The sequence below is a fragment of the Megalobrama amblycephala genome, linkage group LG13 (genome assembly GCF_018812025.1).
Source record: "Megalobrama amblycephala isolate DHTTF-2021 linkage group LG13, ASM1881202v1, whole genome shotgun sequence".
In the NCBI taxonomy this organism is placed as follows: Eukaryota; Metazoa; Chordata; class Actinopteri; order Cypriniformes; family Xenocyprididae; genus Megalobrama; species Megalobrama amblycephala.
The window spans coordinates 16,381,797-16,397,706 of NC_063056.1; the positions used below are offsets into that span (position 1 = coordinate 16,381,797).

At 48.0% G+C, this 15,910-nt stretch overlaps 1 protein-coding gene across 33 annotated transcripts in view; it reads left to right on the forward strand.

Moving 5' to 3' along the window:
• The window catches only part of LOC125243333 (complement C4-B-like), a 154,752-nt gene that overhangs the window by 25,972 nt on the left and 112,870 nt on the right, over window positions 1-15,910 (forward strand). For all 33 annotated transcript variants that reach the window (XM_048152913.1, XM_048152886.1, XM_048152915.1 and 30 more), the window contains one exon: window positions 2,298-2,368. In XM_048152913.1, the coding sequence (XP_048008870.1) occupies window positions 2,298-2,368 (71 nt within the window). The remainder of the gene's footprint in view (window positions 1-2,297; window positions 2,369-15,910) is intronic.

Below are 15,910 nucleotides of genomic sequence, written 5' to 3' on the forward strand. Positions count from 1 at the left end.
CATTTTTTTTTTTTTTTTGTACTGGAAAAAAAAAAGTTTTTCAAAAATGTTGATTTTGAGGATGAATTTTGTCCAATTTCTAAGTGGAGTCTCATCATAATGTAACAATATTGAAAAACTGATTTTTTTTTTTTTATTACAAAAAATACTAAACTTTGACAAAAAGTAGCCTTTATTGTTATAATTGTTATTTCATAATACAGTAGCATTTGAAGTGGTTTTGATCCACTTCAAATTTTGACTACTATATTTAGATATGAATCCAACTGAAAAAAAAACTTATGAAAAGATGTCTTTCCTCCCTCACATCTGGGTGTTCTTTAAGCAGATTCAGCATGTAGTTTCACATGTTGGCCTTTCGCAAGGCTGCTGTGAGGTATTTCTTCACAATGTAGAATTTGCGCCATGTTGCAGGCCCCTTCTGGGGCCTCCATGATTCTGTGCCTACAGTATGGTTTACCTGTTAGGTTGAGCTCTTTACTCCACTCATTTGAGGGTTGTCCTGCATAGTACTTGGCGCCCTAAGCTGATCAGTGGTTGAAGGCCTCTCTGAGACCTCAATAACAATGACATCAAACTTTATTTACAATAAAACATAAACATCTATGTACGAAAGAAATACTTAAAGGTCCCGTTTTTCGTGGTTTTTTTGAAGCTTTGATTGTGTTTATAGTGTGCAATATAACATGTGTTCATGTTTCGCATGTAAAAAAACACAGTATTTTTCACATAATTTACTTGTCTGTATACCGCTGTTTCCACTGTCATAAAAACGGGCTGATGACTTCCTTGTTCTATGAAGTCCCTCCTTCAGAAATACGTAACGAGTTCTGATTGTGCCAGCGGTTCCTGTGTTGTGATTCGACCGGAAAGGTCACGCCTCTTACCATAACGTGGAGATGCACGCGCTCAGTGTTATTGTAAACATGTCTTTAATTTTACCCTATCAATTTGAGCCGGAATCAGACCCGGTGATTGGACTGCGGGATGAAAATAACAGCGTTTCGACGACATGGCGACAAACACACTCTACAAACGCAACTCTTGTGTATTCCTGTGGGCGGAGGTTAGTCAAAAAACTGTTTTAGTGACGTCATTAAAGAAGGAAGTAGAGGGATGTAGTCTAAACTGGCCGTTCGATGTAGGCGACTTCTGTTAAATAAAATATCTCGCTTGGCATTGAACTTTGAGCTTTAAAATTTTACAGATTTTATTTATACTCTAACAACAACATTACACACTAACTAAAGTTTGAAACATGGGATCACGAAGAACGGGACCTTTAAACTGTACTGTAATAAGTGAAGATGCTGAGATCTAGACAGATATGTTAGCATTTAATGTTCTGCTATTTATATTCTATCTAATCTATCTATTTATTTTACTTTACTGCCAGTCATTTGACCATTTTATCATCCAACTGTTTTGTTATTGTATTAATAACAGATTATTTTTGTAATTTTACCTTTGTATGTCATTTAAGAAAACAGAAAATGCTGTATAAAAATACAAGCAAACAGAGCATGGGAAAAGAAAGTGGGCTGCTTACACAAAACCTGCTTGGGCCCAAAGGTAGAAAAGTTGCTCTGGGCCTGAATAGACTGGCCCACACTGGGCCATCATGGTTTTAATGTGGGCAGTCCGCTAGTGTGGACTGCTCACAGAGAGCCCCGCAGTAAGCCCAAAGCTGTGGGCCTCACCTGGAGATGTTTGCAGGGTCCCCTCGAAAAGAGAGCCAGACGAGAGCGTAGCGTTCTCAACAGAAAACGCTCATAATTGGCATAGGCAGCTCCCTTGAGAACTGACTGTGCATGCTCTTCCCCCAAACAGTAAACACACAGTTTGTGTGTGTCATCAGGTGTCAAATACCTGGGACATGCATCCATACACTTATGAAAAAGCTTGGCTTTCTCTGTGCATTTCATACTGGCAATGATAGAGTACAAACAAAACAGTCCCTGAAGATGAATAGAGGATGACATTTTCTCTTGGTGCCCCTTAAATACTTGGGCTGTCACCGGTCAATGTGATTGCCGTGATTTGATAAGTATTTCAGACTGTGGATCACTCGGAGGTGTTCCCCAATAGTGTTTCGAAAGGGAATGTTTTTTTTTTTTCTTGTTTTTTTTCTGGTTCTTACAATATTAATCTTAACTAGTTTTAAAAGGCCCCTACGGTTAAAGAACTACACATTTTCCATTTAGTCTATAGCATAATGTAAATGTAACATGTCACAAGTCAAAAATCCATGTATGTATATCACTGCTGTGTATTAAACCTGGTTCACTGTTTCTCAGTTTGGTTTAGGATCTTCACTCTGGACCACTCCATGCGACCAAAATCAGAGATAGTTCATGTCTCTATATATGTAAGTAAGAAAGTACTAACACATTGTTTTCCAGTACACTAACTCATTCTCAGAGGGTTTTTTGTTTTCATTATTTAAGATTAACTCATGAAATAGGGTTCTTCCTGCAGCTTAAATTCTTGCCATAATTTATTGAGCAAATCAAGAAACTGCCCTCCCTTACAAAAAAAAAAAAAAAAGACACTTAAATGTACTTGACTTATACTGATAGAAAAGTCTAAGTATATTTGGCCTATACTTGTACTCAGAGAAGCAGCAGCAGCAAACAGTTGAAACAAGCGATAGAAGCATTGCTTATGCTCAAGTATCATCAAACATTAAACAGCATATTTAGTATCTCAAAGAAGTGAGTACACCCCTCACATTTTTGTAAATATTATATCTTTTCATGTGACAACACTGAAGAAATGACACTTTGATACACTTTTTTCTGTAGCTGGATAAATTGATCCACATAGCTCTCTCCATTTACTCCATATCTGAGCCGCTGAAGACAAGGTGGATTCATTTTGTTTTTTAACGAAATTTGTTTAAGTCTGTGCGAATCATTTCACACCGGACTGCTTTGTGAACGAATGTCAATACAAAGGGACAATACAAAACAGAGGTTGTGCTAAAAAGTTGTTACTCAAGGATAGATCAGTAAACTGTTCATGATCCAACTTACAGCCTCCAGAATGATACTGGATATGGCAGTAATAAAGGTGAGAGCACTTTATTACAGTTAATCAGAGATGATTTACATATATAAAGTTTATTGGTTTATTAAGCACCACCTGAAAAGGCATAAGATCTTTATATATTTGTTTACTCTTAGTTGTAACAAGTGTTTCTGTGTACTTCGCTGTGTATCTTGATGATAATCCAAGAGAGAGTGTTTATGGATAATATTTTAATGTACACTTGTACTATGTTTTAAGGTCTTACAGTGATTTTCTAGAGTGAAAACAGGTGCTTCATATTTTGTGTGAAGTACAATAAATGTTATAAATCTCATCAGTAAACAGGCTTGTACTAATATAGTGGATAAAAACAAGAATACAATATAAGTTATTAAACTAAATTAAATTAAACTAAACTATACCTGTTCTGAGGATAGAAAGGATAGAAAGCAGCAGCTGAAAAGAGCTTTTGCCATAGATATTCTTGTTATAACATGTTACGTTAAAATGCCAAGCGTTTTTATTCTCATGATGTCTGAAAATAAAACATGATATAAAAAATTTGACAGCTCATTCAGTTAAACTGACGGATAAGCTTTATTTGTAGTGCAACCTTATGATTTGAAACGTTTCATTTCAGTCTTTTTGAATGGAAGTTCTCCAAACCGGAAGTGCAACCCATAATTCGAAACGCAGTAGGCTCGTCAGGAATAAGGTCAATAAAAAATTATCTGTGGGGTATTTTGAGCTAAAACTTCACATACACACTCTGGTGACATCATAATAGGTCGTCTTTGCAGGTTCTGTGATTTGGCCCTTTTTATTTATTTTATTTTTTCATCATATACCACACATATTGAAATTAAATGAAAGCATGCTTTTCGTGCATAAGACTGGTGCACAAACGACAGCTCATGGAGGTAAAAAAAAAAAAAAAACTCATGAAGAGACGTGTTAGGATAATACAACATCAGCAATCACAGACATTGGCATTTAAGGGTTAGTTCACCCAAAAATGAAAATAATGTCATTTATTACTCTTAGTTACCCTTAATTACTGTTGCTTTGTCTGACAAGCTATGGCGCTGTCACGCCACATGCAGTGAAAAATACATTGTGGATCAAAGAAGACACTGATAACACATCGACAGACAAGACAGAACAGGTTACTTATGATATTAAACAAAGCTTTAAACTGTGTAATTTTTTAAGAAATTTGAACAATAAAAAACATTTTGTGTCTCTTTAATGTGTCATGACAGATCGCTGTAGTGCCTCAGTTCAAGCAGCTCATGAACCGATCATCTCTTCCTACTAGTTAATTTATAGCATCAAATAAACATGAATGAACAGAAGGAATGTTGTTTAACCCTTTTGAGCGTGAGTTTAAAATATTCGAACTGTTCCCCCAGAGTGAGATTTTTTTTTTTTTTAAGGCGACCATTATTTTAGAACGTTTGCCCTTATTGTTTCCATGGCGATGTGCCGTGCATGTCACGTACGCTCAACGCAGCCACAATAACACTGTATGACAGAGATCACTATTATTTTGTTCCCATTCAGTCGGTCACGTTCGACGTACGTCGGACAGACCGACGAATAGGAATCTCGCCAGAGAGGCCAATCTACTTCGAGTGTAACTAAACGAGCCAATGCACATTGACATGCAATCATCTGCATCAGCTGCTCGCCTCGCAGCGCGGGTATATAATGAGCAGCAGGTGCGTTGCATCTTCAGCTTTTCGCTTCGGACTTCAACGAGCCAGCTCTCTCTCTGACTGCTCTTCTCGTCCGGTGCAGGAGGAACAGCACAGCAGTGGGGCCGATTTTTCTTCTTTGCTTTCGTTTTTGCCTTTTTTATTTGAGCAAAAAAAGCTGTGTATCAGCGTGAAGGCCGTTTTCACGGCTGGTGACGGTGCGCTTTAAGAGCGCTAAAAGGCTGTTCTTACAGCTGGTAAGAGCAGCATCTGATAAGAGAGTGCACACGACAGGCTGCACATTCCCTGTCTGTGCTGCAGCGGCTTTCCCCTGCGTGCTTCGGCACTGAGAGAGTTAGTCCCTGAAAGAGCTTACACGAGTAGTTCGCATCTTTTTAAAGATGTCGTTCTACTTGTGTGCTGCTGGATGCGGTCGTTGCCTGGCGCCTCGGGATGGTCACCAACGCTGTATCGCGTGCTTGGGCTTAAGGCACGCTGAGGCGGCGTTTGTGGACGAGTCATGTACCCATTGTGGGAAGATGACCGTCTCGGAGTTGCGGTCTAGACTCCAGTTCCTGCAAAGGGGCGGAGTCCCAGTGCCGCTGCCTCATTCCAATCCTCCTCAGAGGGTTGCTTCGGGCGGCGGCACTGGTGACCTGAGGATCACGGTGAGCGCGTTTCCTTCGGGGAACCAACCCCCTAGGAACCCTCATCCCTCCTGCACTCCGCAGCCAGTAGAGCTGCCGGGGGAGCGCGGTGGACCACCCCAGAGGTGTGTACCATCCGTATCCTTCGGAGCTCCCCAAGACGACCGGATGTCGATCGCTGCATCGGAGGGTGAGCCTGACGCTTCTGGGGATGACGATTCGGCGCAGCTGCCTCCCTCGGGAGTGACAACTGTGCCCGATTCAGACCCGGAAATGATGGCTATGCTTTCCCGGGCCGCCAACAGGGTCGGGCTCGTGTGGAATCCTCCACCGTGTCCCGAACCCTCGAGGTTGGACGATTGGTATCTCGGGGTGGCAAGGGCTAGTTCTCAGCCCCCCACCCCAGTGCCTTTCTTCCCGGAGGTGCATGAAGAGCTCACTGGCACGTGGACGGCACCTTTTACTGCCCGAAAGCGTGTCGGTGGGTCCTCCTCCCTCACCACCCTTGATGGCGGGGCAGCGAAGGGTTATACGCGCATACCCCCTGTGGAATGGGCCGTTGCTATGCAACTGTGCCCTAACTCCACCTGGCGGGGGGAGCCGTCTCTCCCTTCCCGGGCCTGTAAGCACTCGTCGGATCTTACCGGCAAGGCTTACCAGGCCTGTGGGGAAGCTGCCTCTGCCCTACACGCTATGGCGTTGTTGCAGGTCCATCAGGCCAAGGCACTGAAGGATCTGCACGAGGGTGGCCATGACCCACAAGTTCTTCAGGAACTTCGTGCCGCGACGGACCTCGCGCTTCGTGCGACGAAGGTTACGGCACGGTCAGTAGGTCGTGTGATGTCCACACTTGTGGTCCAGGAGCGCCATCTCTGGCTGTGTCTCGCGGACATGAGGGATACCGACAAGGTCAGGTTTCTTAATTCCCCCGTGTCCCAGACCGGCCTTTTCGGCGATGCGGTCGAGAACTTTGCCCAACAGTTCTGGACTGTACAAAAGCAGTCTGAGGCCATCAGTCACATCCTGCCGAGGCGGTCAGCTGCTGCTCCACCACCGCCCGCAGCACCTCAGACTGCCCGTCGCCGAGGGTGCCCCCCTGCGGCCGCCCCCGCTCCCGCGCCCCAGCAGCAGCAGCCTCCAGCTAAGCGGCGCCGTGGAGCCGGTCGCGGTCGGGGCGCCCAGCCCGTCCCGCCACCCCCAAGAAGAAGGGTGGCAAGGCCAAGTCCAAGCGGCCCTAGGACGGGCGACCCGGAGATGGAGGGGACTGCTCTACAGGAGGTGGTGACCGCACCGCTCCTTCCCCCGGAGGAGGGCCGGGTGGAGAATCTTTTGTTTCCTTCTGTTTTTGTTTGTACCCAAATTCTTAATAAAAGAGCAGTTTCCTCTATCTCCGGGTCCGAAGAGGGCTCGGAGAGCAGTGGGAGGGCAAGAACCTCACCACTCTCATCCCCCTCTTCTGTCGCCAGCGGACAGCAGCGAGCAGCAGGCAGTCAAAGCCTCGACTGCTCCCTCTGTCCACCCGTGGAAGCAGGTAAGTGTTGCACAGCACACTGTGACGCCGCCTCGGGCCGCCTCGCAGAGAGAGCCTCCCGGGCCGCGTCCCTGCGTTCCACCTCGCTGCCCCGCTGCGGGTGCGCCTGTGGTTCCTCTGGTCCCGCTGGTACGGTCTCTGGGAGCCTGGTTAGCACTCCCCAGTCCGTCCCGCTGGCTCATTCGGACCATCAGGCTCGGCTACGCGATTCAGTTTGCCCAGCGTCCCCCCAGGTTCAGGGGCGTCCACTTCACTGTAGTGAAAGATGTCGATGCCCCTGTCTTGCGCGCGGAGATCGCAGTCCTACTGGCGAAGGATGCAATAGAGCCGGTCCCTCCAGCCGATATGAGGTCAGGGTTTTACAGTCCCTACTTCATTGTACCCAAGAAAAGCGGCGGGTTACGACCGATCCTGGATCTGCGGGTCTTGAATCGGAGCCTTCACAAGCTACCGTTCAAGATGCTCACGCAGAAACGCATTTTCGAATGCATCCGTCCCCGGGATTGGTTTGCAGCGATCGACCTGAAGGACACGTACTTTCATGTCTCGATCCTTCCGCGGCACAGGCCTTTCCTGCGGTTCGCGTTCGAAGGTCAGGCATATCAGTACAGAGTCCTACCCTTCGGGCTGGCCCTGTCTCCCCGCGTCTTCACGAAAGTCGTGGAGGGAGCCCTTGTTCCCATGAGAGAACAGGGTGTTCGCATCCTCAACTATCTCGACGACTGGCTCATTCTAGCACAGTCCCGGGATCAGTTGTGCGAACACAGGGATTTGGTGCTCAGACACCTCAGCCAGTTGGGGCTTCAGGTCAACTGGGAAAAGAGCAAACTCGCCCCGGTGCAGAGGATCTCTTTTCTCGGTATGGAGTTGGATTCGGTCGAGCAGATAGCACGCCTCACAGAGGAACGTGCTCGGTCGGTGTTGAACTGCCTGAATACATTCAATGGCAGGACAGCGGTCCCACTGAAGTTCTTTCAGAGGCTCCTGGGGCATATGGCGGCTGCTGCGGCTGTAACACCGCTCGGTCTGCTTCATATGAGACCGCTTCAGCACTGGCTTCACGGCCGAGTCCCGAGATGGGCGTGGCAACGCGGCACGTTCCGGGTGCCAATCACTCAGGAGTGCCGCCGAACCTTCAGTCCGTGGTCGGACCCCTTGTTTCTCCGGGCAGGAGTGCCCCTAGAACAGGTGTCCCGGCATGCTGTGGTGTTCACAGATGCTTCTGCCACCGGCTGGGGTGCCACGTACAACGGGCATGCAGTGTCAGGGGTTTGGACGGGACCCCATCTGCATTGGCACATCAACTGCCTCGAGTTGCTGGCAGTACGTCTTGCTCTGAGCCGCCTCGAAGGCCTGCTACGGGGCAAGCATGTACTGGTCCGTACGGACAACACTGCGACCGTTGCGTACATCAACCGTCAAGGTGGTCTACGCTCCCGTCGCATGTGGCAACTCGCCCACCATCTCCTCCTGTGGAGTCGGAAGCATCTGAGGTCGCTTCGCGCCATTCATGTCCCCGGTGTGCTCAACCGTGTGGCCGACGAGCTATCACGAGCTGCGCTGCCAGGAGAATGGCGACTCCACCCCCAGGTGGTTCAGCTGATCTGGACAGAGTTCGGAGAGGCTCAGGTAGACCTGTTTGCCTCACCAGAAACCTCCCACTGCCAGTTGTTTTACTCTCTGACCGGGGGAACACTCGGGACAGACGCACTGGCACACAGCTGGCCCCGGGGCCTGCGCAAATATGCGTTTCCCCCAGTGAGCCTACTTGCACAGACTCTGTGCAAAGTCAGGGAGGACGAGGAGCAGGTCTTGCTGATTGCGCCTTATTGGCCCAACTGGACCTGGTTCCCAGAACTCTCACTCCTCGCGACAGCCCCTCCCTGGCCCATTCCTCTGAGGAAGGACCTTCTTTCTCAGAGACGGGGCACTCTTTGGCACCCGCGTTCAGACCTCTGGAAACTCCATGTCTGGTCCCTGGATGGGACGCGGAGGTTCTAGGTGACTTACCCCCCGAGGTACTTAACACCATCACTTCGGCTCGTGCACTGTCTACGAGACGTGCTTATGCCTCGAAGTGGAACCTGTTCGTCGAGTGGTGCTCTTCTCGCCGAGAAGACCCCCAAAGATGCTCGATCGGTGTCGTGCTTTCCTTCTTGCAGCAAGGGTTGGAGCGTAGGCTGTCCCCCTCCACCCTCAAAGTCCATTCTGCTGCTATCTCCGCTTACCACGACCACATAGATGGCAAATCTGTTGGTCAGCACGACCTGGTCGTCAGGTTCTTTAGGGGGGCGAGACGGTTAAATCCTCCTCGTCCCCCCTCCATACCCTCTTGGGACCTCGCTCTGGTGCTAAGAGCACTCTAGATTGCTCCCTTTGAGCCTTTGCAGTCGGCAGATTTAAAGATTCTGTCTATGAAGACTTTGCTGCTGGTTGCATTGGCCTCTATCAAGAGGGTAGGGGACCTGCAGTCATTTTCGGTCGACGAATCGTGCCTAGAGTTCGGGCCGGGTGACAGCCACGTGGTACTGAGACCCCGGCCTGGCTATGTGCCCAAGGTTCCTACCACTCCCTTCAGGGACCAGGTGGTGAGCCTGCAAGCGCTGCCCTCGGAGGAGGCAGACCCAGCCCTGGCTTTGCTCTGTCCAGTCCGCGCCTTGCGACTGTACATAGACAGAACTCGAAGCTTCAGGACCTCAGACCAGCTCTTTGTCTGTTATGGAGGCCAGCAGAAGGGAAAGGCTGTCTCCAAGCAGAGGATGGCCCACTGGATAGTGGATGCCATCGCCCTGGCTTACCAAGCTCAGGGCGTGCCCTGCCCGCTCAGGTTGCATGCTCACTCCACGAGAGGTGTAGCATCTTCCTGGGCGCTGGCTCGTGGCGCCTCGCTAACAGACATTTGTAGAGCTGCGGGCTGGGTGACACCTAACACGTTCGCTAGATACTATAGCCTTCGTGTCGAGCCGGTCTCCTCCCGTGTTCTCGCCTCAGGTCAGAGGCACGGAGAGGCCCCGGCTTAGTGTCGGCTTGCTGCGCTGCGTGCGCTTCTTTGCTCCAGAGAGTCCCTACGGGCAGACCCTGTTGAGTCCTCCGGTTACCCTTCGGCAGCCGACGTGGCGGAGCGTCCGGCGCCAGGCCTATACTCCGTTGAATCCCTGAGAACCGGATTTAGGCTGGGTTCCATATGTGTGACCCTACGGGGATCCCATATGGCTTCTCCACGGTTGCTCCTAAACGAAGCCCGTGTCTTTCCCTCTGGGAGAACCCATCTCTACCGAGTTGGAGTCACCCCAGTTCTTCCATATGTAGCACAGCCCTACAGGGTTAGTCCATATGTACTTCTCCACATAACTCCTTCGGGGAAGGATGTGGCTTCCGCAGCGTTCCTTTCAACGAAAGGTTACGCTTTCCCAGCGTTATCCAATAGTCTCACTGAATGGGTTTGGGAACAACAGTGATCGACCCTCTCTGTGTGTTAGCCCTGTCCCACCGTCCGCAGGCAAGGGGGTTCAGGTGGCTTACAACAGAGCGCTGGAGATGGGCAGATCCTGTGGCGCTTTGGTAGGGACTCCTATTCGTCGGTCTGTCCGACGTACGTCGAACGTGACCGACTGAATGGGAACGTCTCGGTTACAAAGTTAACCCTCGTTCCCTGAAGGAGGGAACGGAGACGTACGTCCCGTCGCCACAGTTGTTGTCCTGCTGTGCTGCCGCCTGCTTAGTTCGGCTCCTCAGCGAAAACCTGAAGATGCAACGCACCTGCTGCTCATTATATACCCGCGCTGCAAGGCGAGCAGCTGATGCAGATGATTGCATGCCAATGTGCATTGGCTCGTTTAGTTACACTCGAAGTAGATTGGCCTCTCTGGCGAGATTCCTATTCGTCGGTCTGTCCGACGTACGTCTCCGTTCCCTCCTTCAGGGAACGAGGGTTACCTTTGTAACCGAGACGTTTCCCTTTCAAGGGAACTCACGCTGTGTCAAGCACTTTGGGAATGCCTCTGCGTGATTACGTTGTGAAGCACATGTGAAATCTGTCCAATGGCATGACAGAACGTCATAGGCGAGTGACGTCATGACCAGGAAACTATAAAGCACACCTGAACCAAACAGAGTTAGCTTCTGTGTCTTCAGTAAGCGCTCTCTGTGAAACTGTCTGTCTTATTTATTGTTGTTTGTCTCTCAAGTTATTCAAGCACTCTTATCTAAGACATTATTATGCCAACTAAAGTGCAGCAATTCAGGCTGTGTGTGTCTCCTTGTCAATCTACATCACAGCGGGAGATGCACACGAGCTTTGTGTTGTTTGTCTGGGAGTGGAGCATGCCCAGTCTGCTCTCGAGGGAGCTGGCTGTGTGCATTGCGAGCAGATGTCTATGAAGACGCTCCGCTCTCGCTGGGTGCTTTTCGAGGAAAGCGGTTCGGCTCGCGCTCCTTGTGGCTCAGGTCCCGCTGTTGCAGAGGCACAGCGAAGGCTCGCTTTGTGGGGTTTGCAAATGGATCTTGCAGAGGGGTTAGAGACGGGCCCCGCCCTTTCTCTGCCCTTACCTGCCAGGTTCAGTGCCATTTCCCAGGTGGAAGCACTCTCTGAGGTTTCTTCCCCCTGGGTTGAGGTACTCACATGTCCAGCTCTGAGGAGGTGGATATTGTGATATCGATCTCGTCCCTTAGTGGCGATCGCTTCCGGGGCGAGTCGGTGTTCACCTCATTACACAGTTACTGTCTCCTTGTGTGCTTCAGGTGCCCACAGGGGACTGTTCAGCCAACCCTGCCACCTTGTGTGCTTCAGGGCGCAGCGGTCCTCAGCGAACAAAGGTCTGTGTCCGCCCGGAAACGTAGCAGCACTAGAATGTTCGCTCCCTCTGAGGAGGGTCTCAGAGGGGCCAGTTCGGTTGTTCCCTGCCAGTTCGCCACTTCAGGGCACTGAGCTGGTCGCTCGTGTAGCACTAAAAGCTAGTCTCGAGAGACTGGTTCCCTTAGTGGTGATTGCTTCCGGGGCGAGTCGGTGTTCACCTCATTACACGGTGCCCGTCTCCCCTTGGTGCCCTCAGGGGACCGTTCTGCCAATCCTGCCACCTGGCTTGATCCTGGCACTCAAACACTTCCTCCCAGATCTCAGGGGCCATCATGTGTTGGTCCGCACGGACAACACAGCGGTGGTCTCCTACATAAACCATCAGGGGGGTCTGCGTTTGCGCCCCTTATGCAAGTTGGCACACCAGATCCTTCTGTGGGCTCAAGGGAAGTTACTGTCAGTCAGAGCAGTGTACATCCCAGGGTGTCTGAATCAGGAAGCAGGCATCCTGTCTAGGCAGGGGCTGAGGCCCGGGGAGTGAAGACTTCACCCCGAGGTGGTGGAGCTCCTTTGGGAGCGCTTCGGGAAGGCGGATGTGGACTTGTTTGCATCTCTGGAAACAACCCAATGTCCTCTATATTTCTCCCTCACACATCCAGCCCCCCTGGGGTTGGACGCTATGGTGCAGACATGGCCGAGGCTGCGTCTGTATGCCTTTCCCCCAATTGCTCTGCTTCCGGAAGTTCTGGAGAGAGTGCGCCAGGACGGGGTCCAGTTGCTACTAGTAGCCCCGTTTTGGCCAGACCGAGTTTGGTTTTCGGACCTTATGTCTATCCTTGACGACTCTCCTCTGGAGATTCCGGTCAGGAGGGACCTGCTCCTCACAGGCAGGGGGCTCACTCCTTCACCCCCGCCCAGAGTTGTGGAAGATGTGGGTGTGGCCTCTGAGGGGGCACAGCTCATAGATTCCGGTCTCCCTACTGAGGTAGTGAAGACCATGCTCCATTCCAGAGCTCCTTCCACAAGGAGGCTGTATTCCTTGAAGTGGAACGTCTTCTCTTCTTGGTGTAGAGAACACAACTTTGATCCTGTTAACTGCCCAGCCGGTACAGTTCTGGAATTTCTTAAAGAAAAGTTATCTTCAGAGTTATCTCCATTTCTGGATCCAGACCAGGAAAAACTTAATTTGCTGTATGATCAAGTGGGTAGTTGAGGCTATCTCACTTGCGTATGAGTCTGCCGGTCATCCTTCTCCACTTAAGGTCCGTGCTCACTCTACACGGAGTATGGCGGCCTCACTTGCCTTGTCTGGAGTGAAGTTTGTGATGCGGCAGGGTGTTCCTCGCCGCACACGTTTGTTAGGTTCTATAACCTAGATGTGGCCTCGACTCCAGGGTCAAGAGTGCTGGTGTCTCTGAAAAGTTTCACACAGACAGGCACTCGGTCTTGTGGCAGCATGGGTATCTCATTCCCAAAGCGCTTGATGCAGCGTCGCATGTAACCATGGTTCCCTGAGAGGGAACGAGACGCTGCGTCACGTTGCCATACTCCCTGCATTCCTGTGATCGACTTACTTCGACTTTTCAGAAGCTAACTCTGTTTGGTTCAGGTGTGCTTTATAGTTTCCTGGTCATGACGTCACCCGCCTATGATGTTCCATCACGCCATTGGACAGATTTCACGTGCTTCATGATGCAATCACGCAGATGCGTCCCCAAAGTGCTTGATGCAGCATTTCCTCTCAGGGAACCATGGTTACATATGTAACCTGAGACATTTTCTGTTTTTTATTTAAAATATTCACAAACTTGCTTACCATGTCATCAACTATCTGATATTCCGATTCTCAAAAATGTGTAAGTGAGTGTGTTTGGTCGTTTAAAAACCTTTATAAATGATCTTTATCTTGATCAATAACACAAGATGGGCACCGGCATCTCTTTGCCCCGCAGTTCAGAGTCCTGTCAGTTGGATTTACAACAGGTGAATTCATCAGTTTCTCCCAAAATATATATGCAAGTAAGTGGCTGGTTAACTGGAAGAATAATAGAGTAAACTTTAAAGTTACTTAGGCCCATTATGTGTGTCTGATATGAATAAATGTCAGTAAATTATATTTGAATTCACTGTTATTGCTGCTTCCACCGATGTCTGACATCAGTGTGTATTTTATAAACTCTAAATGTATTGTTTTACTGGTGCTTATGCGTATTTAAATGTATGAAACCTTAAAAAAAACATTACGTGGCTGAAAACACTGCATAGTTGTGATATATGACAAGCGCTGCACACGTCCGTCTCACAGCCAAAACGTGAAAGCACAGTTTGAATCTAACAGTTATGTGACATCGCTGAACATTCAAAATCCCATATGTGGGACCTTATGCCCAGGGGCACATAAATAAAAATCCCATATGTGGGACCATACCGCTCAAAGGGTTAAAACGCAGAAAGACGTAAATACACACCATTTTTCAAGTTCAAGTCCACCGAGGTTAATCTTCTAACTCCTGACTGTTTGAACCGTTGTCATACGTAGTGAACTCAGTGCAGGCTTCCTTGTTTACGTCCGAATGCCAACTCAGTATCAGCTGGAATTTGTAAGTTAATAACTGTTCAGAACAAACAAGGAACTCATGAACAACCATCACATAACATAAAAACAGTCATAGATCATCCAGGTAACCACACACTGTGTTAAGAACCAATGGTTCAAATACTTTTGAACATGGCCATTTTAATAAATTCAGCATTTTTTTTTTTTTCTTGTGGACTATATATATTAACATCTTTTATGTAAAATATCTTAGTCAGGACAGCACTAAACAAAGATGATTCTGATCCTGATTCTGCAAGTGGTTCACATACTTTTTCTTGCAACTGTATATATTGCATGTGTGTACATTTATTTATTTTTTGCAGGCTGTTACATTTAAGTAACTGGTCAAATGGTGTTACCTATCATTTCCCTATGAATGTAGGGTTAGGGTTAGGAGAAGAGAGTGTGTACATGTTTGTCTATACTTGTGACTTACAGTTACATATACATGACCAGTAATGACCCTTTTGCATTTTTAAGGTGCCATAGAATGCTTTTTCACAAGATGTAATATAAGTCTAAGTTGTCCCCTGAATGCTTGTGTTTGTGAAGTTTCAGCTCAAAATACCCCATAGATTTTTTTTGTATTCATTTTTTTAACTGCCTTTTTTGGGGAATCATTAAATTTGTGCAGATTCAGCGTGCTTCCCCTTTAAAGGTGCCCTAGAATTAAATATTGAATTTATCTTGGCATAGTTGAATAACAAGAGTTCAGTACATGGAAAGACATACACAGAGTTTCAAACTCCATTGTTTCCTCCTTCTTATATAAATCTCATTTGTTTAAAAGACCTCCGAAGAACAGGTGAATCTCAACATAACACCGACTGTTACGTAACAGTCGGGGTGTACGCCCCCAATATTTGCATATGCCAGCTCATGTTCAAGCTATTAGACAAGGGCAGAACGTCTGGATGTGCACAGCAGAATCATCAGACTAGGTAAGCAAGCAAGAACAATAGCGAAAAATGGCAGATGGAGCAATAATAACTGACATGATCCATGATATCATGATATTTTTAGTGATATTTGTGAATTGTCTTTCTAAATGTTTCGTTAGCATGTTGCTAATGTACTGTTAAATGTGGTTTAAAGCTGCATTCACGTCACCTCGTATTTACCGTAATCTTGAAATGACAACACGTGACGTTATATTCGGAGCTGTTCACGTCCTTTTGGTCCTTGGACTGGGAATTATGCGTTTCCATGGCACCACTATCAACGCCTAATAAATCAATCTACAGCGGTCAGGTGGTACAGCAACCACGTGGTACATCTGGGAGCTTTCAGAAAACTCCCAGCTTACAAGCTGTAATTACGAGCTCTACGAGGACGTGAACGCTTTTTACAAGCTAGAATCTTGTAACTACAGGAATTACGAGGCCGCGTGAACGCACCTAAAGTTACCATCGTTGATTACTGTATTCACGGAGACGAGCCGTTGCTATTTTCATTTTTAAACACTTGCAGTCTGTATAATTCATAAACACAACTTCATTCTTTATAAATCTCTCCAACAGTGTGTAATGTTAGCTTTAGCCACGGAGCATACTATCAAACTCATTCAGAATCAAATGTAAACATCCAAATAAATACAATAGTCACATGATC